Source organism: Astatotilapia calliptera, chromosome 19, assembly GCF_964374335.1.
Source record: "Astatotilapia calliptera chromosome 19, fAstCal68.1, whole genome shotgun sequence".
NCBI classification, from domain to species: domain Eukaryota; kingdom Metazoa; phylum Chordata; class Actinopteri; order Cichliformes; family Cichlidae; genus Astatotilapia; species Astatotilapia calliptera.
Genome location: NC_137440.1, coordinates 25196768 through 25222747, shown reverse-complemented (window position 1 = coordinate 25222747; position 25980 = coordinate 25196768). Strand labels below are relative to the sequence as shown.

Sequence of the window (25980 nt, the reverse complement as noted above, 5' to 3'; positions counted from 1 at the left end):
ATTTCTTTGTTTTTATTGGTGCAAAACCTTTAAAGCAAGCATCATTAACTGTAGTTATCAATAGAATATGTGGTAAGGAGCACATTATGGAGGAGAAGAAGAATGGCTGAATTATATGTTTATATGGCTACCTTTAATCCAGAGCCTGACCAATCTAGGATCGTGAAGACCAATACTGATATTTTGTTGATGTGAAAATCTGATATTCCAATCATCTAAAAATATTTACATTTTTTTCAATATATATATATATATATATATATATATATATATATATATATATATATATATATATATATATATATATATATATATATATATATATATATATATACATATATATATATATATATAAACATATTTACTTGCTTACACCCAGCTTTGCTCGGATCACATGGTGTTGCCTTCCAAACACGTTGCTTCGTCCTAAAGGAAGTTGCAGTGTGCCCTCTGGTGGACAAATTATGCAATGTCAACACTTGCGACATGGTTGAAGGGTGTTTCTCTCATCTTTTATTGCCTTTTTTTGAAAGGCAATAAAATATGCTATTATGTATTGTATATAATACTGGCCCATTAATAAATTGGTCAGGCTCTACTTTATCTTAGTCCAAATTTTGTCGATACTGCATTCATTTTCTGTGAGTACTTACATAATGAATATACCTCTTATGTTTTGTTCATTTATTCAGTTTTAAAAAGGCACTCACTACATTTAATGTGACAAAAATAAACTGCACACAACAAACAGCCGCTCAGTGTGTCACAGGTTAGGGTCATGGAAAGGTTAATGCTATCATATCAGACAAGCAGGCTACTGGAACAATGTGTGTGTGTGTGTGTGTGTGTGTGTGTGTGTGTGTGTGTGTGTGTGTGTGTGTGTGTGTGTGTGTGTGTGTGTGTGTGTAATGTTCACCTTAAGGAATGCATGCAAAGTACAACAGTGGTACATTTAATCCTGTAAAATTTAAAGCTGTTTTTGAGTGTCAGTAAATGTTTGCAAAATACAAATCAAGTGAAAATGGACTAAAATTTTAAGAAATGCCCCCGTCCACACATAGCAGTGTCAAGATGCTTTGTGAGTTGTGTTGTTAAAAAAGCAATACAAAAAAGAAACACGTTCAGTATATTTTACAGTTCAATGAAAAATACAACTTGGGTGATTTAAAAAAAGAAGTAAACATAGATGTAAACATGCTTGGCAAATACAAATTAACAGCATCACATTCATCAATTAAAATCCATCCAAACACTCTCAACGTGTTTGTGATCATTTGAATGTCATTAAAAAAATGCAATTGTGTTTTACATTACCGACAGTCTGTGTTTGTGTATGTTTGTCTGTGTTGATTCACAATTCAGAAAATGGTAACAATCATTACAGAGACACATTGTTTGTCTGTTGAGAGAAGAGTAGTAATGAAAGAAGTGTATTTTGCTCATTATGATAGCTGCAAATTCAAGCTTTCCAGTTAGTTTATGCCAGCAATGAATGGTTATGGTTGGTACCATGCACTTCAGATTGTTTTTTTTAAGCTGTTAACATATTGTAGTTTTTCGCATCAGGCTACATTTTCAAAGCCAAACATAATGTAGCAATCGTTCTACATGTCATCTAGGTAAATACGGCCTGTTGATCCAGCAAAAACACAACCTACTTTCCTCTGTTCGATAAATATTAAAGTCACTTTGTAGCATGCTGCTGGGCTAAAAATAGACCCCTAGAGTATGAGATGACAACCCATAGATCAATAATAGTACTGAATGAATGGCATGAATCTAGCTCTCAAGCGGTCCTGCCCACATTGTTAAAAAAATAAGATTCAGCATGAACAGATGGAAGAAGAGCCTTGAGGGCTAAAAAAAAATCAACAGAGCGGTTCAATACTGCTCCTGTAGAAATCAAAGTTCTTAAGTAGCCTATTTAACAGCAACATCTCAATGAGGTATTTCTACTACACCCTCTTCTGCACCGTTAGTTTTATTCATTTTTGGCAACACATTTTCTTCCCATAGCTATGGCATGATGACTGACTTCTTGGGAGCAGTTCCAATCTAAGCATAGGAAACAGAAAGGCACATTTCTTGACATCTCAAAGGACTGTGCACTCTCCCAGTCTGAGTATCTTTCACTCTTCCTGTCTCAACACTCCTTGTATGTGGATGAAGTGTTTGTGCATTCAATACTTAATTATTCTCACTGTCTTTGGCCAGTGCCGGTGTGAACCCATTCAACTTTGAGCGCTCCATTGTGTACTGCGAGAGGTTTGTCAGACTGGTGTTTCCCTCTTTTCTTTCTTTGTTTTCCTCATCTGGCTCACCATCTTCTTCTTCCTCCGTTCCCTCCTCCCCGAGCATGGCGCTGCCATTGTTTATGCTTAAACTTGCCCGCCGAACATCTTCAGGTATGTTCCTCCGCAGTTCACGGTTCTTGTTGCGCCTGGCCAGCTTACTGAGGGATCCGAATCGTAGGTTGAAGAGATTTTCCTCTGAAGATGATGCGGTCTCTTGCGTTTGCTCGTTTCCCTGATGATCGTACGGCTCGCATGCCCCCTTCAACCTCAGGTTGTTCAGTTTGCTGTCGATGCTCTCTTGGGAGGACGTCTTGAAGCGGCTAGCATCCAGACTGGCGAACAAAGCCCGTTTCTCTGGTGACAGCATGTCAAGGGAGTGAGCTCGCTGCTCTAGGCCAAGCTGACGGCGCTCCATGCTACGGATGGTGGCTGCTCGCTGGAGCTTGTCGTGGATCTCAACACTCAGACGTCGTCGAGTTTCACGAAACTCTGCTCGGACATTTGCCTTCCATTCAGCAGCATGTGCTTTAAACTCCCCAACCTATGAAATATGAACATGGAAACAAAGCAACAGTTAAAGGATAATATACAGATTAGCAACAGTATCCCATATATACCATTCAATATAGCACCATATAACATCTACTACTGACACAAAGAAAACGTAATTTCATAATTACGAAAGTGGTCAAAAGTAGCTTTTTACAGGCAAAGTCTCCCTGCCACTTTCAACTGTATTTGCTATTCTAAAGAGGCCCTATTATGCTTTTCTTTATCACATATATATATATATATATATATATATATATATATATATATATATATATATATATATATATATATATATATATATACCACTACACTGTTGAATACTTATATTTAATGTGGCAAAAGTTCCAGTGAAACATTGATTCTCAAAGTTTTGAAGAGTGTTTCATTCATTTCAGAGAGCCAGCATACTGTTGAGAGAAAAAAACGAACCCATCAAAATAATTCTAAAGCCAATAATTTGTTAATTGAACATTAAGCTGTCAGGGAGCTTCACTGCTGGGCGTGAACTCTTCCAATATATCACAAAAGGTCCTTTCATTACTAACTTGGCACAAGCCTGTTTTCAGTTTAACACAAAAGTTTAGTAATGTAATAAATGTACGCTCGAGCAAAAGTGTTTAACCCTCATCAGGTCTGTGATTTAGTAGTCATTAATTACTAAGTTTGTGTGTTGCTTTTACTTAATATCTGAAACCTGTTTTGTTCATTCTAACTGTTGTGCTAAATTATAGCTTTGTAGCCATTAGTAAGGTTGGATCTTACATTTACCAATATCAGCCTTGGAAATATTAAAGAAAAGCTACTGTCTAAAAGACTGCACTCATGAATGTTAGACTCAATTGACCTATGCCCCATTTTCATTGCCCTTGCTTTAAATGCTTCATTTCCAATTATTCTTCTTACTCTTACGCCCAGCTGGCATCAGGTTAATATTGATTTTCTTAAATGTTCATGAAAAGACGAGATGCTTTTAAAGAGAAGGGTCACTAGGGAAACATGCATATCCACTTGTTGGTTGCTGATTGGTTGCTGGAGGTTGCTGGAAGTTGATAGAGTGAAAACATTTGCAAACACCCAAACAATGCTGCATGGCAAACCTCTTTGTGATTGCTTTGGTGACAAGTAGTTTGCTGAGTCATTTGCAAATACTTGTAAACTACTTGCCAAGCAGTGGTGAAACTGAAAAGTGGAACATATTGAAAAGAGAAAGCATCTGCCTTCAAAATAAAAGTTGTCTTTCTGAAAAGTAAATGGCGAGGGTTTGCAAAATTACAGATGTTGGTGGAAATCTGCATTCAACCAAAGACATCACAAGGAGGTTTTTGGTGCAGCACCCTCTTTGTAACAGATTTTAATTAGTGGCACACAGCAACCTCCAGCAAGCATTACCAACCGCTTGGGGAAATACATATTTTTCCATCGTGAAACACTGCTATGCCAGGGGGATGCCACCTGGTCTCTAAGCTTGTGCGACTGAGGTCTTTAAGAGATGGAAGCACAAGACAATACAAGGAAAATAAGAATGCTTTTAATTCTGAATACTGCAGCACCGTAGTGAGATCCTAAAAATAAAAAAATTGAGACACAAACCACAGATCATTTTTAACTCACTATAGATATTTTAATAATTATAACATATAAGATGCTGCCTCTGAACCTTCAGATCCAGAGTAGAGTTGTAAAATAATACATATACAAGACTTACCTCCTCTTTGGTCTTTTTAGACAGTACTCGGAGCCAGTCTCCGATCATGCTGAGGACGGCTGCAAAGTACGCTAAACCTATGAGGATCCAGAACCACACCAGAGGCTTGTACCACTTCATGTAATCGATCTTGCGATTTCCACCTGAAGAGGAAGGAAAATGTCGTTATGGTCAGAAATTAAGCCCAAAACTTCAACAGAACAGCTTATTGTGCCCGAATTTTGGAGCGTAGCTCTACCTGCCACGTAGTCTCCTATTCCCACTGTAGTGAGCGTGATCACGACAAAGTAGATGGCATCCAGTGTGGTCCAGCCTTCAATGTGTTTGAAGATGACAGCAGGGATGGTGACAAAGACAATGCAGCCAGCCAGGATGAACAGGATAACAGATGTGACCCTTATCTTCGTCTGGCTAATCTGCTTGTGTTTTTGCTGAAAAGAACAGGAGGTGCATTTAGAACCAATATAAGCAACTAAAAAGATGATGTAAGAGTGACAGTGTGAGCCACAAAAAGCAATGAAACATGGCTCACAAACAAAAAAGAAGACACCATTACATATGCCATTAGGGTAAGAATAAAAATGCAGCTAAATGTTAGAATGATATCTGCATATTTGACTTTTTTACACAGCCAGTAAAGAAGAAAACATCACAATGTGTTACTTGTATCTCACCCTGAATATCTTTTCAACTTTTAAGACACTTTTTACAAAGATGGTCCCCAGCTGGTCTCCGATCCCCGCCAACAAGAAGCCAAAGAGAGGGATGCCAAATATGGCATAAAGGATGCAAAAGATTTTCCCGCCTTCCGTGCTCGGAGCTATGTTTCCGTAACCTGTTGAACAATTGAAAGCAGAATGAGGAGGAGGGAAGAAGAAATGAAGAAACAGGACAGGAAGGTCAAAAAACAAAGCAGGGCTGAGAAGAGTGAGTGGTAAGATGAGAAGCAGAAGACAATCAAGACCTCCTTATGCAACATAATCAATTGAAGCTCTTATGTAATACCTTTCAGTTCCAGGAGCAGGGCTTGAGGTAAGTAATGCAATAATTAGATTCCCCTTAAAGAAAATTGAATTAATAATGACATACTATGATACAGGGAGGTAAAAGGAAGGAGCTTGAGGAGCGTCAGGCAGGAGACACAAATCACTATCTCCTGTTTTAACCTGCTGAAAAGCAGAATATTAGCATAATACCTGTTCTTTGTGTAGAATATACTACCTTTATTGAGAGAAGTAATATGTTTACACATGTTGGACAACATACAGTACAGTGCAAAAGTCTTAAGCCACCTCTCATTGCTTTTTACTTCTAATTGTGGATATTGGATCAGAAAATATTGGTATATTAGTAAAAGAAAATGGAGTCAATGGCTTCAGCATCAGAAAAAGAAAGCATGCAAGGATCTATTTCAAATTTCAGTCTCTTTAAGAGAAACACATTAACAGTATATATATTGCTCATATAATTTTAAAATGAGTGTCTTCAATTATTCAAGCCACTGGACATAATAGATCAAAGGAAAAATATGATGTCCTTAAGGAGGCTTCAATCTTATCCTGTTTATCTGTAGAGTTAAAGCCTCCCTGTTTTTGTTTCTGTGGAATGTCTAATTAATATTGATCGTATCCTGCTATCTTTGAAGGTCTTCTCAAATATTTTCTTTTTCTCTTAATTAAAAATACATATAATTTGCTTTTTTTTATTATTAATGGAGGGGGTCCTATGGGGTGATATTTGTGTTGATCTTCTATTTGTGCACTAGATTAAATGAAGCAAGCTACCAGGTTAATTAAATTTCTAGACTACACCATTAAGGAGGTCAGGGACATGCTGTTTTTCCAGTCACCTAAAGGATGGTACCCACAGCTGATAGAGGGAATACAAACAGTAGTGCCTCAGCTTTGATTTTGTGATTGTATATCAAAATGTTCCATCTGATCAAAGCCAGGTACCCAAAGTCTTTTTACTTTCATTTTAAAAAGAATTTCAGTGAGTCACAATTTACTGTTTCTCTTTAAAAAGCAACAAAGGGCAAAATGAGACAATTAAAAAAAACTCAACAGTGTCTTCATCATACACTGAATAATGAGTCAGGTCTCACATACATCTTCAACAAAATTACATCAGACTGAATTCTCGTGAAGGGGACTCCCTCTCTCTCATATATACTTAAGAATGGCAAGGCTTAACATTGATGCCATTTAGTAGTCCTCACTACTACAAACTTTTTTTCCTTCTCGTACATCCTCTTACATCTGTTCACGCTGTATAAATGAAGACTGTGCTTTTGAGAGTACCTCGTGCATGTATTTTTTATGAGATCTGAGGTTCGCCTCAGTCTACATTATTCTTAGATTGTTAAAATTGAGTTCAAAAGGAATTTTGATGGTTCACACGTACAATGAAAATTGCATGGACTGTCAGCAATACCAGGTTCATCGTGTTTTAGAGTAATAAAGAGAGCATTATCTAATAGTTTTACCGATAGTTGTAATGACAGTTCCAGCGAAGAAGAAGGCACTGCCCAGGTCCCAGTGACTGGAATTGTACAATGTGTCTCCAGTAGGCCTCACTCCTCCACTCACAGAATCTATAGCATGCTGGAAAGTAGAGAAATATAGAAATTATATGGATTAAAAGTATTTAAAATTGCTTAAAACTGAAATGTGTACTTTGACATAATTAGTGAAAGTCATGCCAAAATGCTTAATAGCAGCTGGCTCCTGTTTTGCCGCTGAGCTTTTACAAACTAATCAAAGCTATGACTGTATGCCAGCTCAGCTGATGACAACACAACAAACACGTGTCTGCTTTGATTTCACTATACACAGCCCCAATGGTGTGAACAGAGTGAGTAACAACGTCCTACTATTGTTTCTGTTACATGCGCCTCTATGTATTGCAATTGATTGCGTAACACTCGTGAGGAAACTGAGATTAGATCCAGTGCAACGATCTCCAACATCAGCCCAGAAGGTCACCACCTGAATACAAAGAAAAAAGGCTCTGAACAATAGAGGAAGGGAATGCAAGTTAAATGAGGTCTGAATCATTCTTATATCCGTGGAACGAGCAGGGGCGCTACCAAGGGGGGTCCTTGGTAGCGGAATAAATAATTTATTTATTACTGCATATGTGATTTTTGTCATTCATATTGTGTCACTTTGTAGGTCCCTCACAATTTATAGTCATCACCCCATCACCTTCGGCACTCCTGCACTGTTTTGCTTTTGGTGTGCCACCACAATATTTTTGGTGGTGCCCACATGGCCACCCCCATGAAGAAATTCTGGAGACGTCCCTGGCCTTGAGGCTGTGGATTGAGTTACACTTAATTAAATCAGCTGATAACTGTTGTAGTTCAGTCCAGACTCGTATTGTGTTGAGCTACCATTTTCTGACTGTTGTGAACTGTAATTGGAAACTCAATAACTAAGCATTGCAATAAACATGTATAGTTGCTCTTTTTTTAATTTCCTCTTGATCATCTTTGGCTTGTGAGTTTAAAAAAAGACTTGTTTGTTTTTTTAAATGAGAGAAAGGCAGTGAAACTTAAGTAAAAGGTGGTGCAGCAGGCTCTTCTGAGCCTTTCGAATTACTAATCGTGTGCACATCAAGTTGATCTGACCACAGGATGCGTTTAAACTGTTCAGTGTCTGGCTCTCTTCGAGGAGCTGTTTCTCCACACACCCAGTTTCCATGTTTTCACAGTTCACATGGACCAAATCCACACAGACTCTCACTTGCAGCCCAAACACTGCTGTTTCCCTGTTGTTCGTTCACGTCAGCCTTTTTTTCTGCGTTCCATCGACTAGTTTGTCTAGTGCAGGGAAAACATTTACTGCTTCATTATTTTCATTGATTGCCTTCTGTGCTCCATTATGCTGCCATGAAAAGTTAATTGACTATCATTTGGTCTTTCTACATTTTCTGTTTATGGGCATGCTGTGTTCTCTACACAAGCATTTATAGTTCTTTATCTTTAGGCTCAAAACTTCTGCTGACATGAAAGTCACACAGAGCAGCCCCCATTTTATACAGTGAGATGTGAGATAACCTTTCAGAGAGTGCAGAGCGGTATAATAAAATATGTATGAACTGCCGTGATACGCATTTTACAGCAGAGAGTCTGGGACCACTAAACACATAGCTGCACATGCCTATTCAGAATCTTACATGTGATTACCTCGGCTCCATCAGTGCCCTCTCTCCCTAATGAGACAGATTTTTTGTATCTATAATTAGGCAGTTTCAATTACGTTACTTCATAGGTTTTAGCAGACACAGCTGCTTTATGGGGGCAATATCAAAGTGGTAATTATATAATAAACCCCAAATAACCTAATTCTGGAGTCAAGGGAGAGCTATATATAGCCGCACAATGTATCTGAATACTGTATGAGGAGATCTATTTTTGGCACTTGTCTGTTTCTCAGCCATGTTCATGCTTCATGAGAGAAAAATCCTCCTTTTGCACATGCATTTTGGAGCCATGAGGATGGTGACTTGTGTTGTGTTGCAGTACATTAATTAGCAAGACAAATGGTGTTTTCGTTTCACGCCTCGTGCTCCTTTCTATTTTGATTTCACCAAAGAATCACTGCAGAGTGCTCACGAGTCCTCGTGGCTAATGTGTTTTCTGTTTCTTCAGTGCAGGATCATTACAGAGCAAACACACTCACTGCAGATTTTTATCCTCTCGGTGTGCCTTTCTACCCCACAGCGGGGGACAGCGGTGATCCTGCCAGCACGGTGCCTTGCTCTATCCTTCACCCAACCTCATTGTGATACATTGCCAAGCACTGTCCTCTGCAGCACTTTCAACATTACTAATATCTAAAGCTTTAACCTAACCCCCTTGAAGACTTAATGCTTGTTGCAATGAAGGACACTGAGGTCCATCATATACAATCAGGGTAAAAAGAAAGTGCACGGTCTCTTTCTAAGGTTACGTATCACGGTATAATAATAATATAAAATCATCTGGTCCTTACCAGGTCCTAAAATTATTTTAGTTCCAGCTCAGATGAACAGCATCACATGATATATTATACCATATTTTTTAACAACTAAGCCAAAATACAGAAACAGTGGATTTAAACTAATTACATATAGTGATCCAGTAGGTTACAGAACCTTTAGCACCAGTAGCTTGAGTAATCCTTTTCAGTAATCATCATCAGTCTCTCACATCATTGTGGAGGAATTTTGGGATACATATAACTACAACATTACTTCAGTTCATTGAGGTTTGCAGGTGTCCCTTTATGCACAGCTCTCTTAAGGTCCCAGGACAGCACTTCAGTCCATTGCAGCACATTGACTCTTTCCCTTTTTAGCCGTTCTGTTGTAGTTTTGTTGCTGTGCTTGTAATCAAATCTTGTTGCGTGACCCAGTTTTGTCTAGAATTGATATATACAGGTTTGACTCACTGACTATAAGGTGCCCAGATCCTGTGGCTGCAAAACAAGTCCAAGTCATTACGCCTCCACTATCATGCTTAACAGTTGGCATGAGGTGTCCTGATATGCTGTTTCGTTTTTGCCAAATGGGGCATTGTGCATGTCTGTTCAAAGCACATTGTTCCAAAATCGCGTTGTTGTTTGTTCAGATGCAACTTTGCAAACGTAAGCCAGTTTTAACATTTCACCTGTTAACTTCGGGCCTGTTGACTCATTGTCTAAACTTGTGAATTTGCTGTGATTTCCACTCCTCGGAAACTTTGGAGCTATCTTGAAAGCTTTCCACGTATGAATAATCTTTCTCACTGTAGAATGATCGATCTCAGATTGTTTGGAAATGCCCTTGATGAGCAGTAACAATTGGTTCTCTAAGATCATTGCTGATGTCTTTAATCCTGAATGCGCACACATCAGAATGCTCCACATAAGCAAACTACCAAAACCTTTGCTTTTATAGATGTGCTCACACTTTTTCCTGATTAATTAATTTAAATGCACTTTTTTAGATTATGAATAATAGCATTGTGCAAAATATCATGTGATTTTCATTATGTCTTCACAGAATGGTTGTATATGGCTGGTTTTTATGATTGACTTTTCATGTGGAACAGGTGATCAGATTCAAATGAAAATAGCAATATAATAGTGAGAAAAAAAAAAGTTTATTATTCATGCTTAAAAGCCCAGTGTTAAGCTGTGGGGGTATTTTCAAGGAAAACCTGAAATGGAAATGAGTAGAAATGAATCTTTTTTGCCTTTCTTTTTCAGTGCAGCCATCTAAAGAGCTTAGCCTTCACTAGTTAGTGGAGCATTTTGATTTCGCATTTGATCAAGTATGTAGAATTTGCTTGACGTTTTCCGGAAAAGCACAATTTGTGCTACATAAGATTATGACGGAAATGGCAGCACAACCTGACGTAGATTCTACTGCAGGTAGCTCAGTGAATACAAAAGTTTATTTTAAATAAGTGACTCATCAATAAATGAGACCTGACTGGTGTCAGTAACAGCACGGCTTCACATCGTGCCATAGTGTGAGTCATCAAAACAGCAACAGGAAAGCCAATTAGGTCTGCTGTCTTCGTGGGCGCACAGTGGGTGCGTGGACGACACAAATATTGAAGAAGACACGAGGAGGTCAACAGACGTGCATGGGCACACACTCACACACATTAAATCAACACACGCTGTGCCCTAACAAGAGCTTGCGATGTGATATACTGTCTGCTTCCATCTCAGGCATGCACATGCTTCCCAAGGTTGCCATTTTTCTGTCAACTCCTCCACCAAACAGTTTGACAACAGTGAGTCACCGCTGCTGTGTCCCCGCATAAAGGCTTCGGCTGAGTGACAGGCTTGACATAGCACACACAGGCCGATAATGGAAACTGTTAGAGGACTGGGCATACTTTTTGATGGAGTACTTGTGAAGCAGCATGTCCTCCAGGCTTTTGCTTGAGACACCAGGGAAAAAAAGTGTTATTTGTTCATATGAACTTCACACATGGCTTACACTTAGTATTGGAATCCCATAACAACTCAGCAGATCAACATTATATCTACTGATTTACAGAAATTTACATATTATGTTTTGATTATGTTAGTACATCACTTATGAAGCTACGATAGAAAGGAGAGGAGTAGCAGTAAAAAGCTCATCATTATACACATAAGTGCACAAACCGAGCATGACTAATTTGCCACTATTCTTAATTAACTATATCAGATCAATGACTTGACATGCCATTAAACATTTTCTCATCTATCTGAATTAGATGATTTGTCTAGAAGAATCTCATGTCTATGATTCCAGCACTTTTACTTTGAGCAGCAGGAGGTGTGTGTGCCTGCTGGTCTGTGTAATGAATAATTGATTCCCTCCGGACCCCAGGCACTCCATGCTAAAGGTTCTAATTTCCACACACTCCTCCATAAGACATACTGTTATTGATTTTTGAGAGCTCTTGATAGGGCTTTTGTGGCTCAAAGGTTGAGCACTGCTAGAGAAATAAAAGAAGAAGCTAGAAGCAGAAGAAGAAAAGAACAGAGGTGGGTGTGGAGAAGGAGAGAGGCAGTCCGATATTCACTAGAGTAGTGTTGAAGATATTAACGTCAAATGGAGCCATCCTAGTGGAAAGTGGAACACACCATTAGCATTGCCATTTGGTTGTTTCCAAGTCTTTACTATTTTCAAGCTACATTCGAAAAACAGGAAAGCACAAGATTTCTAAAAGGCTGTTTTTTTTTCTCTCCATTGCCAAAAAAAACCTATTTTCAGTCTCTTTTGATTCCTGTTAATTGTGTGCTTGTGTTTGTATTTCAGCTCTTGTGTTACTCAGTTCTTTTGATTGTCCAGAATGTTTCTTTCTTTTATTTCTAGATGTTTTCTGCAAACTGATTGCTTTTTCCCATCACTCCCTCACAAATCAAACTTCCCACTCACCCACTCATACATCTCAAATCATTTTCCACTCCCCTTTGCAGTTGTAAGTGTCAGCTGGGTGTAGTGACCTTAAATCTTGATCCATAATTTTGGATGTGGTGCTAGAGAGCAATGTGAACTGCTGCCATAGTGTGTTATAAAGCGGCTGACACCATAAAAATGCATTGTAAAATGCGCCGTTAAGTTTCAATGAGATGGGAATGGTTCTGTTTTGTGGGTCTGCTTGATAGTGCGCACAATTATAAAAAAGTTTCACAAGCTGGCTTGGTAAAATGTGGAACACTCTAAAGACAGCGTCAGACCATATGCCGCAGGTTTAAGAGTTATCAGGCGAGTTTTTTGGGCAAACAGCTGTGCCCAGTAAAACACCGGCACCCTGCTTCTATGCAGCAGATGCTGTATTGAGGGGGAAAGCAGATAGTGACGGGATTTTGGGGAGACTGTTTAGAATATTGAGTTTCTGAAATCTCTCTTGGGTCTTTAAAGATTTTAACAATTTTTGTATGTCATAATAGAGCAACATCACACAGTATTAAAAAGAAAACATTGAAAAAAAACTTGGTTCCTGACATTTCTCACAGTAAATATAACAGCGCTGTCACAGCCATGAGCTTGTTTCCTTATTTAAAACATGTGGGCGTTGTTAAAGCTGCACTCTGGAATTTCATATCACACTAACACATCTATTATTGAAGGTTTTTTAGCTATGCAAATACAAGTTAGTTATTTGTCAAATAAAATGGGAGAAAATTGGCCTTATTGCTATCATTACTCTGTCTTTACACAGCAAGAAAACTAGAGAGAGCTGCAATTAAATAAAAAAAATGTTTGTTGTGAATATAGCATAAAGGTCATTGTGAAGACATTTTTTGCCCTCTTCTCAATGATCATGCTGTCTTTTGTTATGTAATATCAGGCTGCATGTACTGGTGTATGTGTTCTAAAAGATCCGTGTTTATTAGAAAACTAAATGCATTTAGGTTTCTACGGGAGGGTTGATTGTTATCAGTTATCAGCTGTTACTCAGGAAACCGTCATTCAATGGGAAGGGCAGAACAAATGTCTTGGTCAGGCTGTAGCAAGCAGCAGCCATATAATTTGATTAAAAGTGCCTCAAAAAGCCCTGAGAGCACAAACAATTTTTAAATTGTATAAAATTCAGTGGCTCCAAATCCCTTACTTTAGTGCAAAAATGAAGGAGTTCACCCACTGTAGTTTTTATTAAGAGGTCAAAACTATTTTTGTGCCAAGCTGTAAATGTGTTCTTTAACGCTGTAAAGTTGGGCATTTTTCCATGGGAGTCTGTGAGGATTGACTTTTGGAGCCAAGTTTAAGAGGCCATTAGAGTAACTGCAGTTTTTGGCACTTCCACATTCCCTTTATTTAACAGAAAGGAGCACTGTGCAGTCTTATCGTAGCTACTTCTTAATCACAAAATAGGCCCACTGTAAAGGATACCATGCTTTGCCATCCTTTTAAACTCTGCTCCGATCCAGGGGGCCCTGCCTCCTGCTCTACGACAACTGGGAATAGCGCCAGCTCCCCATCCTTTTACCTCTACCTAATTGCTCGGTACTATAATAAAGTGCACAGAGGCTGCCAAAATGCCTGGAAGAAGGAAACAAACACCAGACAATCATGTCCACTTTCAAGCGCTTACCTTGATGATGGCATCCAGCTCATTGGGAGTAACACATGGGTGCCTTTCGAGGAAAGAGGCCTTCTCCAGGGTGATGCTAGTTTTCAGGTTGCTCTCAAATGGCTGCTCCAGAGCCTTGAAGGCAAGACCTCCACAAACCAGGTAGAGAACAACCACAATGAACACCGCCAGCACCGTCTTCCACTTCATCACTGAGTGGAGCCCTGTTGTCGAGCCATCAGAGTTGGTGTCCATGCTAGCCACAACACTGGCAGAGCGAGATGAGATGGACAAACGTGGCAGTGGACAGTGACCACTGGCTTTCGGGTCGCAGCCCATTGGGTTTTGCATGGTGGCAACACTTGCCTGGACCAGGGTTGACTTCACCATGCCAGGCTGGACCTTTTTGGGAGGGACCAAGTTGGTCTGGACTGCCACTAGCAAAGAAAGTAGGAGGGAAGAAAGGGCTGTTGTAACACTTTTTTTTTTTTTTTTTTAATATAGATTACAAAGATGGAAACACCAGTGGTTTACTGCACGTTTGTCTCTCTGATGGTAATTTATGATGTGTTATAATAATTGGCTAAAGGCTCTTTTTGTAAGAACCTTTTACCTAAATCAACAGGCATTTGGACATTTCATTTGTTGATTTATGCGCAGATTCTTTTTCTTTTCACCTTTTCTCTCACCTTCAGCCTTTCTTTTGGTTTATATTTCGAATTTTGTGTTGTGGAGACATTAACATAGGTTTTAAACAGTTGTAATGAAATTATGTGTCCTTTATGAAGCTTTGAAAACATTTTATACCTCCTACACTGGGCTAATAAAAGGCTTTTTGCAAAGTCAAACACTATTAGAAAAAAATCTAGTTATCCAGCCTACAGCTCCGCCAAACATAACAAGACTCCTTTGTCATCTCAGAAGCTTGTTATCCTGAGAATTTCTTCATATAAAATGTATTTCAGATTTCACTTGTGAAAAGGGGTCCACAATCACTTGGCCTCACATCTGCCTTACAGATCATAATTTGTACTCTCATTTTAACATCTGATTTCAACCCTGCTCTGTTACAACACATGGATGGATGGATGGATGGATGGATGGATGGATGGACACAGATATATAAAAAGCACACCAATGAAAACCTTACAGTAATGTTGGCAGAGGTGAAGGTGAAAATTGAGTTACTCTCTTTGAATGGAAGCAGGATCCAATTTTTCTAATAGACTGTAAGTGAGGGATAAGTGCCACTTTCAGTTATTGTCTTCCAAAGAGGTTTCATAACAAATGCACGTGTACTGTAGCAGGTCAACCATCAAACATCACCTATGGAGATAGCCAAATTTCGACTTCCTTAATGTATATAAAGCACTGCGTGAGCTTTTTCAGAGCTCTAGACTTCACCCCTGCCCTGACGCCCCCACAACTCCAAAAAGGGAAAGCATGGAGTGCCTCTGAGCCATGGGTGGAGCTTGTTGTCTGTGATGTAACCTTTGAAGGTAGGGATGAGAAATGTATTTGTTTTTTAAATGGGGTGATATTACTTTTGGGATATGCTAAGTACAATGCACACATGCTTAATCAAGTATTTATGACTTTAGAGGAGGGGACATGTATTTCTTTAATATTTCCTGGAGACTTATTCCATCTTGCCTAAACCTCAACTTAACACATAAGGGACTTGCTTTCTGTTCCCGTAGTGTGAGTGTTTAAACAGATTCAGGTCCCCACAGCATGATCATGCACTCGCGCGCACACACACACACACACATCGACCCATGAGTCAAAGAATGTCCAGGAAGTGGCTTGTTCCCTGATCTAAGAGCTATTCATCTTCCGAGTCAATTCTTATATAAAAGACTGAATCAATAACACCAATGTGATGTCAGCTTAAGGTGGAGAAAAACACTTTCGGTTTATAGTATCTGTCTTTAAAGGTGCTGACTGCAATAGGGCACAAATCTATTAGAAAAAAAAAAAAAGACTGGGTGGTGAATCAGCTGGAAGACTCAGTATAGTATGCTATATTTGGTGCAATGTTTTTTTAGAGATGAAGTGGAACAGTTACTGGTTAGTGAATTTCAAACTAGGCCAAGTCCATGACTAATCTAACTAAGATTTTAATTTTCTTTTTATCACAGTGTTTGACTGCGTGAAATTAAATAAATTAACTATGACTGAATGTCATATATTTAGTTTATTTGGTTCATTTCAAAGTCAACTTCATGCACTTCTGAGAAAAAGCAGAGAATATGAAACTATAATCTATATTTTACAGCTAGAGTTGAAACCAGAAGTGCAGTGAGCACTATAAGGTTTGCATTTCACCTTTCTGAGGCTATGATCCATTAATGCAAAATCCTTTTTGAACCATGCAACAGCTTCGAATTGATTTTTGCAAATTAAATAAGGCTTGAGTGGAAAGTGGTGTTTTTTCTTTTTTTTATCTGATCTCAACCTCTCAGCCCTCCCTTTGGATCCAAGTATGTCTGGCCAAAGCAGAGGAAATGTTCTCATGTAGTGATGCCCCACAAAGATGGACATACAGAGCATGTGGATACAGATAAGGAGTTTGATGACAGTATCTATCATATTTACATCTGATGTACAGTTAAGTGTACAAAAAGAAGTCTAGTGGTATTAAACATAAAGGCTCAGGCAAGCTTTAGGCCCTGTGGCACTGGGCAGGTTGTAGGCGTTTAATTCGGCAGCTGAGCCTCAAATTTCAAACATTAAATCAAACCCAGTGCACCCCAAACACTTCCGGCAGTGACTGATTTCAAAATAAAACCTCTGTTAAGGGAGGCGCAAGCTTCCTCAACACGATACCCATGCATAGTGTATTAAAGCAGAATTCCTTTCCAGCAGTGACTGGAGACTTAGCACGACTCTTATATGCTTTTGAAAGGGCAAGGGGTACATGAGCCATGATATTATTTAAAACAACAACAACAACAACAACAACAACATTTCTCTTCAAATAAAAATCGCATGTCTGAAATTCTTATAAATTCTATTCCTAAGTATAATGATGTCTTTTAGATGGCGACATTATTTTTAAGTAGACACATTTTACAGCCTAGTTCTCTTTTGAAATCTCTTCCGCTCTCATACTGGTTATTTCTGCCAGCCTGTCACTACCAGAGCTCCGCATCCAGCAACGTTGCTTTATACGTCTGAGCGGACAGATAGTGCAAACTAGAAAAGCCGCGTTGTCGTATATGAATGGTAATTTTGCATCACAAAAGCAAATAAAGGGACCGCTCAATTAAATGAAAAGAAGCAAAAATATGAATTTCTGTATACTGAATCTGTGAATAATGCAGCCTGATGAGATTGTGTATCAAGTATTTCCACTGACATTAAGAGTACTATTTAATTGCATATCTGAAGTTATTCCACAGTAAAACAGCAATATTCACCAACCTTGTTCTGGATCCCAGTTAACTTGTTTTCTCGGGTTTTCTATTGGAAATTTCATCTCTAGGTTTGGCTCAGTGAAAACGCAGGTAAATTCAGTCAGCGTGATCGCAGAAATACAGGAAAAAATGGACAAATCACAAGAAATTCATGTTGGACACATCATCTTTTCATCGAAGTGGGAGTGGATTGCACAAAGGAATAAAGGCATCGCAAAACCGCATTGTCTGTCTTCCTTTCTTGCACCCCCTCCTTTTTTTTCCTTCTCCACCTCGCCTGGACGCGTGGTGTTCGCCTGACAGACTGACAGAGATACGTGTGGCACCTTGCACTGAGCAGTGGCTCCACTCCGCGGTCCAAACCACTTCCAAACTCACACTAGAGCACGCACGCAAATGGTCCGGTCCAGAAACACAGCCGGAGTGTGGCCCAACCTAGCAACTTTACGCACGCGTTACACCGGCAGCGAGAACAACGAGGGAGGATGCTGTCCCCTCCCTTTAATTCAAATAAGCGCTCTCCTCCACCTGCCTTCATTGTTAATGTGCATCGAGCTTTGCATCAGAGGCATTTTCTCTCATTGTGGAATCCGATTTTCAATACTCACTCTTATATTTTCCCCCAAAACCAGATGATCCTATTATCGTTACCGTAACCAGCGTCTGACCACATGGCGCAAAGATGATCACCAAATCAGAGGCAGACTTAACCCATTACATCATTCACGCATGTGAGGAAAACTGTATTATTTATGAGCTTCAGTGGTACAGGGAGGTCACCTCTTCCGGCAGCCCCCCCCCCCCAAATCATATACTATAGATCTGATGATTTGGCGGGATGACAGTTTAGACAGGGGGGAAATGAACTGTCTCGTTATCTATTTGTTATGTAAAAGCGCCCTGCAACACACACATGTACAAGATCAGAAATGAATCACTTAATAAAAGAAGATGCGGTCTTATGGTAAAATCAAAATAGATCATCGTGTGGATACACTGCAAATAAACAAATATACATTATTGTAAACTGACGTCTTTACGATCCTAAATGATCAAAGTCAGCTCTTTGAGCATCAAAAATATTGATCACTTTACAATAAAGTTATTGTCCAATGTAGTCATTGACCAGTTCTCCTTTGAACTTATGCCCAATTCAAGTGCCAGTAAAATGTGTTGCCTGTCACACTATATTCTTTTGTTGGTAAATGACGCAAGGGGTTAAAAGTTAAATCAAACAATGCAAGGAAAATAAGAGAATTAACAATATGATGCTGACAGAATGTTCTCGTGGCCAACACGTACTCAGATGAATCATAACTTATATTTGTGGTACTGTAGTTTCCCACATTTTACTGTAAAACTAGGTCACTGAGGATTTGGCTTTTTATGATAACAGCACACCATGGTCAGAGTTTGTTGCAGTAATGAAGAAGAACGGCTACCATTAATGATATGCTTATTGATGATTTTGGTGCAACTGGAAAGGATCTAGTGACCCACACGGTGAATAAATTATAATGTTTGCTCTTGAACCAGCCACATAAACAACCAGAAAGCTGTTTTAGTCCATTGGAGGCAGTATTCTGTCTGCAAAGCCACAAAACACATTAACCTCACCTAACCAAACATGGGCTTTCAAGGATGATTTCTCACTTGATGACCTTTGAGAGGGTCAAGTGGTCCTGAATTTACGGCTGTATATGTTTTCCTGTTTTGTTTTGATTTTTACACTAGCCCCACTTGCTCCCCCTGTTAGTCTGCAACTCCACACCCAGAAATCCAAGTACTGAAACACAAATATTCACAGGAGATCTTTGTCAGGTTGTCTATTATTATGTTGTGCATGTCATATCTTTATCATATGTACTGTACTCTTCAGACTGTTGAGATAACTATTTGACATATTTCATTTAATCAAGTTTGGATTTAAGGGCGTTTTTCTTAGGTTGTCATTTCGATTCAATTTTCTCATTCATGTTGTGTGTGTGCGTGCTCCTGTTGTGCATCAACGTGATGACGACAGCAATCATAGCAACCAGCATGGCGACGGGGAAGCGTTTCTTCGCTCTTCATTTGCTAAACCTTTGATAGGTTATTACTTGTACGATATTTGATTGTATCACTACGTCAGCATGTTTACGGTTAAGTACAGTGAATTTTCTGGATGGATCCGAGCTCTGCCATCTCTCCCTCAGAATATTTCCGAGGTTGGGATATGCTGAGTGTAGTATTATGGACTCAAGAATAGGTATGCTAATGCTATTAGCATTGGTTAGCCATGTAGCTGGATAATGAGTCGGGAGACGTTAGCACATTTAGCTTTTTTGCTTAAGCAGCTACCTAAAGATAAGCTCATGTCCACCGTATTTACTGTTAATAATATGGCTTCAAGTCGGTCAGCACAGTGGTTACTAGTCCCTTGTCTGTACCGAAAACAGCTTGTAAAACGATGCTTCAGTAAAGCCAGCTTACGTTTAGTGACATTTTAACCTGTTAAATCTTTATTCGTTTCTTCTTGTTTCTGGTTTGAAGAGATCCACGATATCAGCTTAGTACTGCCCTCTATAAACTTAAACCAGTATGTACTCTTATTGTTTGCTGGAGCTTCGTCTTATTTATTTTCAGTGTTATTCAAACATTTACTTCAAATTATGTTACCACTTTTTGAGTATTTACTATTTTTATTTGTAAACAGTCAGTGTTATGAACATTAAAACCTATAGCACAGAATTTACCCCCGAAAGTCTTGGAACCCCTTAACAGTATATTGCCAGGTCCAAAAGAAAATACTCTGTACTGTAATGTGTTATTAGTTAAATGATCAAAAATAAATAAATACTAGGAAACGCATAGATTCCTGTTAACTAAATTAGCATTGCCTTACTGTGTGTCTTGCTGTGGTAAACTTGCTGTTTTAGTTATCTAAAAATTATTTAGTCTTGAGAAGCGCTGTGCACCACATACTTATAAAAGGAAATGATAAATGAAAAGTTTTTAATCATAAAAAACCTGTAACTGATAAAGTGTGAGTCATAACACTTTTTTACATTTTAGGAAGTGTGTCATCTGGACTGGGGTACAGCCCTGGTGTGAGAGGAAAGGCTTTGAAAAGTAGTCGTAAGTATTATTACATGCTCATGAGTACTGGTCATCTGTAAGAAGAGCTTAATTTAACAGTTTATCATATATTGTTTTGTGTTTTTAGCTTTCTGTCCACTCTCCTCTAGCAAGTTGACACAATCCATCATTAAAGACCACATGGTGTCTCATTACAAAAAGGTTTACTCAGCTAAAGGTGAGCTGCATGGCAGGTATATTTTACAGTTGTGGTCATGGTAATTTGGGGCTGTTAATGATTTATTTGAACTGTTCTTTTTTCAGGGTGCATTGATTTTACAGCATACATCTTTAATTACTTTTTTAAAAACCCATTAAAACCCATTGAGGATGGATTTGTTCTGGATTGTCTCAAAAAAGTCAAAAGTTTGCATACACTCAGATACATACACTAACTTAAATTTCTTAATAACTTGTGCTTAAGGTTCTTTTAATTTGACAAGGTCAAAGCCTATTAACATCTCATTGGCGATCATGATTGACAACTGGTAGTTTTTCTTTGGAGCATAAGAAGGTTGGTTTGACAGGACTCATTAGACTGATATTCAGAACAGGAAAGTCCAAAGAACCCACTGAAGATCTAAGAAGAACAATAGGAGTTTACTCTAGATTTACACAAGTTGGAGCCATTTCTAAACAACTGCAGATTCCAAGATCATCAGTTCAAACAGTTATAAGGAAGGTTTTATGGTTAGATCAGACAAAGATTAAGCTATTTGGCCACAATGACAAGACTTAGGTTTGGAAGATTAAAGGTGAGGCTTTCAAACTTAAGAACACTGTACCATTTGTCAAACATGATGGCTGTAGCATTGTGCTTTTGAGCTGATTTGCTGCCAGTGGTACTGGTATACTGCACAAAGAGGATGGAATAATAAAGAAGGAAGACTACCTCAAAATTCTTCAACTTCACCTCAAATCAACAACCTGATGATTGAAACTTGGACACAATTGGGTATTCAAATGGGAAAATGATCTAAAACACACATCAAAACTGATTTTGGAATGGATAAAGCAAAGCAAAGCCCCAGTCTCATATTAAATGTGTGAACTTTGTATAAAAACTGGTTCTGTACCAGGAAACCAACATGTGAATGACCTCAACTGATTCTGCCAGGAAGAGTCAAATATCCACCTAGAATTGTACCCAAAGCTTTTTTGTGTTTACCCAAAGGATCTGGTCCAGGTGCAACATGCTAAAGGATATTTAACCAAATACTGGTGTAGATTTATGTATATATTTGAGCCTGTCTGTATACTTCAGACCAAAACTAAGTATTGTGTTTAATTCTGTTGTGTAATAATACTAATAGTTTCTATCTTATCCACCAGCTGCCATTGATACCTCAGTACCCAAAAGCTTGCTGTGTAGTGTGAAGTGTAAGTATACATATATATGGTGGCCATACTCTGTTCTTATGACTCATACAGCAGGAGATGTTGGGACAAAATAAATTTAGATTGTGTCATAAGTTTAGCTAATAATTAGACAAATAATGCCATAATTAGCAGTGCGTATAATAAGTAAATAATAGGCAAATAAAGTAAAGTACATGCTTTGCTGCTGGTGATAGTTCTGCAGTGCAGAGAATTGTATCTGTTCAAATCAAATCACTTTTATTGTCACATCACATGTGCAGGTACATTGGTACAGCACATGTGAGTGAAATTCTTGTGTGCGAGCTTCACAAGCAACAGAGTTGTGCAAAATACAATAATGTAAACAAGCAAAATTCAAGAATGGCTACATCTGAAACTAATAAATATATGTACAATATATAATAGTATATGCATTTCTGGATGTGTATACTAAATATTTTTCTACGTGTGTGTGTGTGTGTGTGTGTGTGTGTGTGTGTGTGTGTGTGTGTGTACATATTTTACAAATTAAATAGAGTAAACAATAAATAAAATATATAAAAATATACAGAGTTGAGACATGTGCAAAACAGTGGCATTACTGTACAGTATGGAGTGCATAATGTTAAAGTTCCAGTAGTGAACTGTTGTGCTACTTCAGTTGTTTTAATACCTCTTTACAGACAATGACCAGATCAAGCGGGATAGGTTGAGGAAAAATGGCCGTCCTCAGTCAGCACCTGCACAGAGGAATAGCAGAACTTCATACTCTTCATCACAGGTAAGAAAATCTGGCGTTGTCATTAATCACTGCTTCATGTGATGCTAACAATTTTTTACTAGCAGATTTCAAGCAAACACAAAGCCAACTTTATTTGCTTGGAATCTTTTTCAGTCTACACAACAACAGATTCACCCCATGTGTGTTTTTTAGAGCAGATTATCTGTGCAGTATGATGACAGCACCTACCTTTGCTCGAGGAGCTCCTTGGTCTCCAGCCCTAGGTTCAACACCACCTTTAAAGTCAATGAGATGGTTTATCCATCGCTCAATGTCAGCTCTCATCACACTCGCCCAGCATCAGAATTGAAGCATCGGAGCCCGGAGGCAACTTTTCGAAGAAAGTCGTCAGCTTGTTCATTGGCAGCTTCTGGAGATCAGAGTTCCTACAAAACCTTCCAGGACCCTGTCCGGAAGACATACAGCGGAGACTTGCTACTGAAACATTCACAGCACTTTACACAAGACAAACCTTTCACTCCTAAGACCTTAAAATCAGATAAGAGCTCATACTTGTCAAAATATCGCTACTACAGAGCACCACAGAGAAAACCTACTCAGGACTGCAGCAACTCAACATCATTTCAACAGGAGATGTGTGATGGAAGGTAACGGCTGAATGTCTTGATGAGACTGCAGATCTAAAGACGTGTCTTGGGAGATTTTTTTTCAGCATGTGCCGCTTGTGTCTTCACGTGTCTTTTGGTTGTTTTCATACAGCGTAAAGAACAAGGACTGCATGCTGGATGTTGATGAGCCATCTCAGGTAATTTGGAGAATTTGATTTGATTAATAATGCATACATGCATACATGTGGGTGACTGTAGCTCAGGTGGTAGAGCAGGTCATCTACTGATCGGAAGGTTGGTGGTTCGATTCCCGGCTTCCCCTAGTCTGCATGCCAAATGTCCTTGGGCAAGATACTAACCCGAAATTGCTCTCCGATGCATTCATCGGAGTATGAATGTGTGTGAATGTCAGTTGTGAATGGGTGAATGCACAAGTTGTGTAAAGCGCTTTGAGTGCTCAGAAGAGTGGAAAAGCGCTATATAAGAACTAGTCCATTTACCATACATATCACAATTTATCAGTAATACTTTGATCACAAGAACGCTTTGACAGAATCGAATTACACTTCCCATTTTCCAGCCTTCTTTTCTTTTTTCTGTTTTTTTTCTACAGGGATTTATTACAGAGCATGAGTCGTTTGAGGATGAGCTTAATGGCACATATTCATCATCAAGACAAAAGAGTCGAGCAGCCAAGGGCAGAGAGTGCGGTTTTTTCGACTCCTTGTCCAGGTGAGCTCATGCAGTAGAAAAGGACATTGCATTTTATTATTTATTTAATTACTTTGTTCAGTAAGATTCTTAAAGTGTTTCATCTTCTAGGGTCTCACCAGAAAATAGGAAATCTCCCAATATGATGAGAGTATCCACAGAGTAAGTTCACCGACCTTCTGATTAGTAGACATAGACAAATTTTAACAATCTAAAGTAATACATTATCTAATAAATGAATTATTGTGTTTTGTCGAGGAATAGAGAAGAAGAATTAATGTACCTTGAATTCATTTCTGCTGTGACAGAAGATATCTTGTCCAGGAGACACATTTCTGACAGGTTGAAACATTTTAATTCTTTTACATTTTCTGTGCCATAGTTGGATGACAGATGTACAGACGTTTGCACAGCTTCTTAATAAATTTGTATGTGACTGATAAAGGAGTTATTGATTAAATAGTAGCTATGAGTCTTATTTTGAGTAATTACTGACATGTAAGTGTCTGTGTCCTCTGCAAGGGTCCTAGACCGTGTGTTAAATCGGCACATCGACATGAATCGTCATCAACTAGATGAGGTCAGCATGTAATTTCATGCATAATACAAAACATTTTAGGCAAGTCATGTTCATGGCTTTTTAAGCTGTTCTTATAAGCCCGCTTTGCTTGTTTTTAGGGTAAAATGCGCCACCTGCTGGAAGTGTTGTGTAAAGACTTTGAAGAACCAACCAACATATCCAGCTCCACTGCAGAGCTTGAAAAAAAGAATTATCTGCTTGATAGCCTCCTACCGTGTCCGGAATCAGCGGGAAAACATGTAAAGACCAAAGAAGACAATGACTTGTTTCCTTATGTGTCCCCAATTAAACACTGTGATTTCCCAGCTTATACTGATCCCTTATTGGCTTCTACGCCCTTACACTCTCCTACAAGAACTCCTTCTCAAACTGAAATAACTGAAAAAGATAAGAAGGGTGACAGTGAGGGAAAGTTTATTGACTTTTCTTTGGTCAGTGAGCATGTCCCTGATAATACAACAGCCAGTGAAGAGGATTTCCATATAGTAGGCACAACTGTTACAACCAGCGTCCACAGTGAAACCCAGGAGAATTCTGCTATAGCCAGTGAACAAGAGCAAGCTGATGGACAGTCTAATGAGCTTGAGGATCTAGGGAAAAGTTTGTCAGAGTTGTTGCATGTGTCCAGCAACACACACTGTGAAAGTGCTGCCAGTGAGCAGCGTTCAAATGCAGGGGATTCTGGCAGCGAAGATGAATTTTAAGTTTTTATTGTACTGTGGGATTTTATGTCCATCTACATTTTTACCGAGTGAAGTGTGTTCCAGAGAATGAAGTGATATTTCACATTTTTAAAAGGTGTCATATAAAAAGAAATAACACTGGTTATTTACGAGCCTCACTAAAGAGTGTTGTACTTCTGCTTTGTTTTCGATGAATTTTTAACAACAAAAGCACAATGAAAATGTCACAAAAATAAGTCTGAGCTTTAAAGTTCTCATTTAGGATGGGGATAAGCTTGATCACTGTAGTGGCTGAGCTGCAGTTTACCTCTGCAATTAGTTTCAGTATACTGCCCTGTCAGTTTTAAGTATGATGTAGCACAAGTTAACATTTTCAGATAAGGTGTGAAGTGTGTTCAACCTGAAAAGTCCACTGTTACCAGAAAGTGTCTTTACAACTGCAATAAAATTTGCTTTTCATTCACTGCTTGCTTCTGATTATTGAGACTATCATTGAGGTTCTTAACTTGGGAAATATTGCAACTGGGAAACTATAAAAAATAATCTATTATATGTATATAATAGATTTTATGTACACTTCACAGGTAATCTGCAATATTCTGCTGTTCAGTTATACATGTACATCCTCATACACATTCATTTTAATAACTCATTTTCAATGCT

General features: G+C 38.7%; 2 protein-coding genes across 8 annotated transcripts; one reads left to right on the top strand and one right to left on the bottom strand.

Moving 5' to 3' along the window:
* Positions 1-1109: 1109 nt before the first annotated feature.
* kcnk10b (potassium channel, subfamily K, member 10b) lies at positions 1110-18259 on the bottom strand. Of its 2 annotated transcripts, none has more exons than XM_026152621.2 (7): positions 18126-18259; positions 14120-14535; positions 7037-7154; positions 5226-5386; positions 4790-4982; positions 4552-4694; positions 1110-2835 (listed from the first exon to the last, which is right to left on the bottom strand). In XM_026152621.2, coding segments are annotated over exons 1-7 (1680 nt in total). In that variant the 5' UTR covers positions 18127-18259; the 3' UTR covers positions 1110-2187. The 2 variants fall into 2 exon arrangements, with proteins under 2 accessions (XP_026008406.1, XP_026008405.1); XM_026152620.2 differs by lacking the exon at positions 18126-18259 and adding an exon at positions 17525-17823.
* A 1279-nt stretch (positions 18260-19538) lies between these two features.
* spata7 (spermatogenesis associated 7) lies at positions 19539-25780 on the top strand. Of its 6 annotated transcripts, none has more exons than XM_026152912.2 (12): positions 19539-19765; positions 20572-20634; positions 20723-20812; positions 21967-22014; positions 22677-22774; positions 22928-23382; positions 23495-23540; positions 23957-24075; positions 24166-24216; positions 24319-24396; positions 24577-24634; positions 24733-25780. In XM_026152912.2, the coding sequence occupies exons 1-12, from the start codon at positions 19750-19752 to the stop codon at positions 25336-25338; spliced, it is 1728 nt and encodes a 575-aa protein (XP_026008697.2). In that variant the 5' UTR covers positions 19539-19749; the 3' UTR covers positions 25339-25780. The 6 variants fall into 6 exon arrangements, with proteins under 6 accessions (XP_026008697.2, XP_080149884.1, XP_080149885.1 ...); XM_080293758.1 differs by having other exon boundaries at positions 24313-24396; XM_080293760.1 differs by having other exon boundaries at positions 19555-19618; positions 24313-24396.
* The last annotated feature ends 200 nt before the right edge of the window (positions 25781-25980 follow it).

Bases quoted from the DNA above. Each gene is read 5' to 3' on its own strand.
- kcnk10b (XM_026152620.2), bottom strand. From the start codon at position 17,579: ATGAAATTTCCAATAGAAAACCCGAGAAAACAAGTTAACTGGGATCCA. The intron at 4,695-4,789 runs GTAGAGCTACGC...CTTCCTCTTCAG, and splicing joins AATAGGAGACTACGTGGCAG to GTGGAAATCGCAAGATCGAT. The intron at 2,836-4,551 runs GTAAGTCTTGTA...CATATTTCATAG, and splicing joins CTAAAAAGACCAAAGAGGAG to GTTGGGGAGTTTAAAGCACA.
- spata7 (XM_080293758.1), top strand. The intron at 20,635-20,722 runs GTAAGTATTATT...TTGTGTTTTTAG, and splicing joins AAAGGCTTTGAAAAGTAGTC to CTTTCTGTCCACTCTCCTCT. The intron at 23,383-23,494 runs GTAACGGCTGAA...GTTTTCATACAG, and splicing joins CAGGAGATGTGTGATGGAAG to CGTAAAGAACAAGGACTGCA.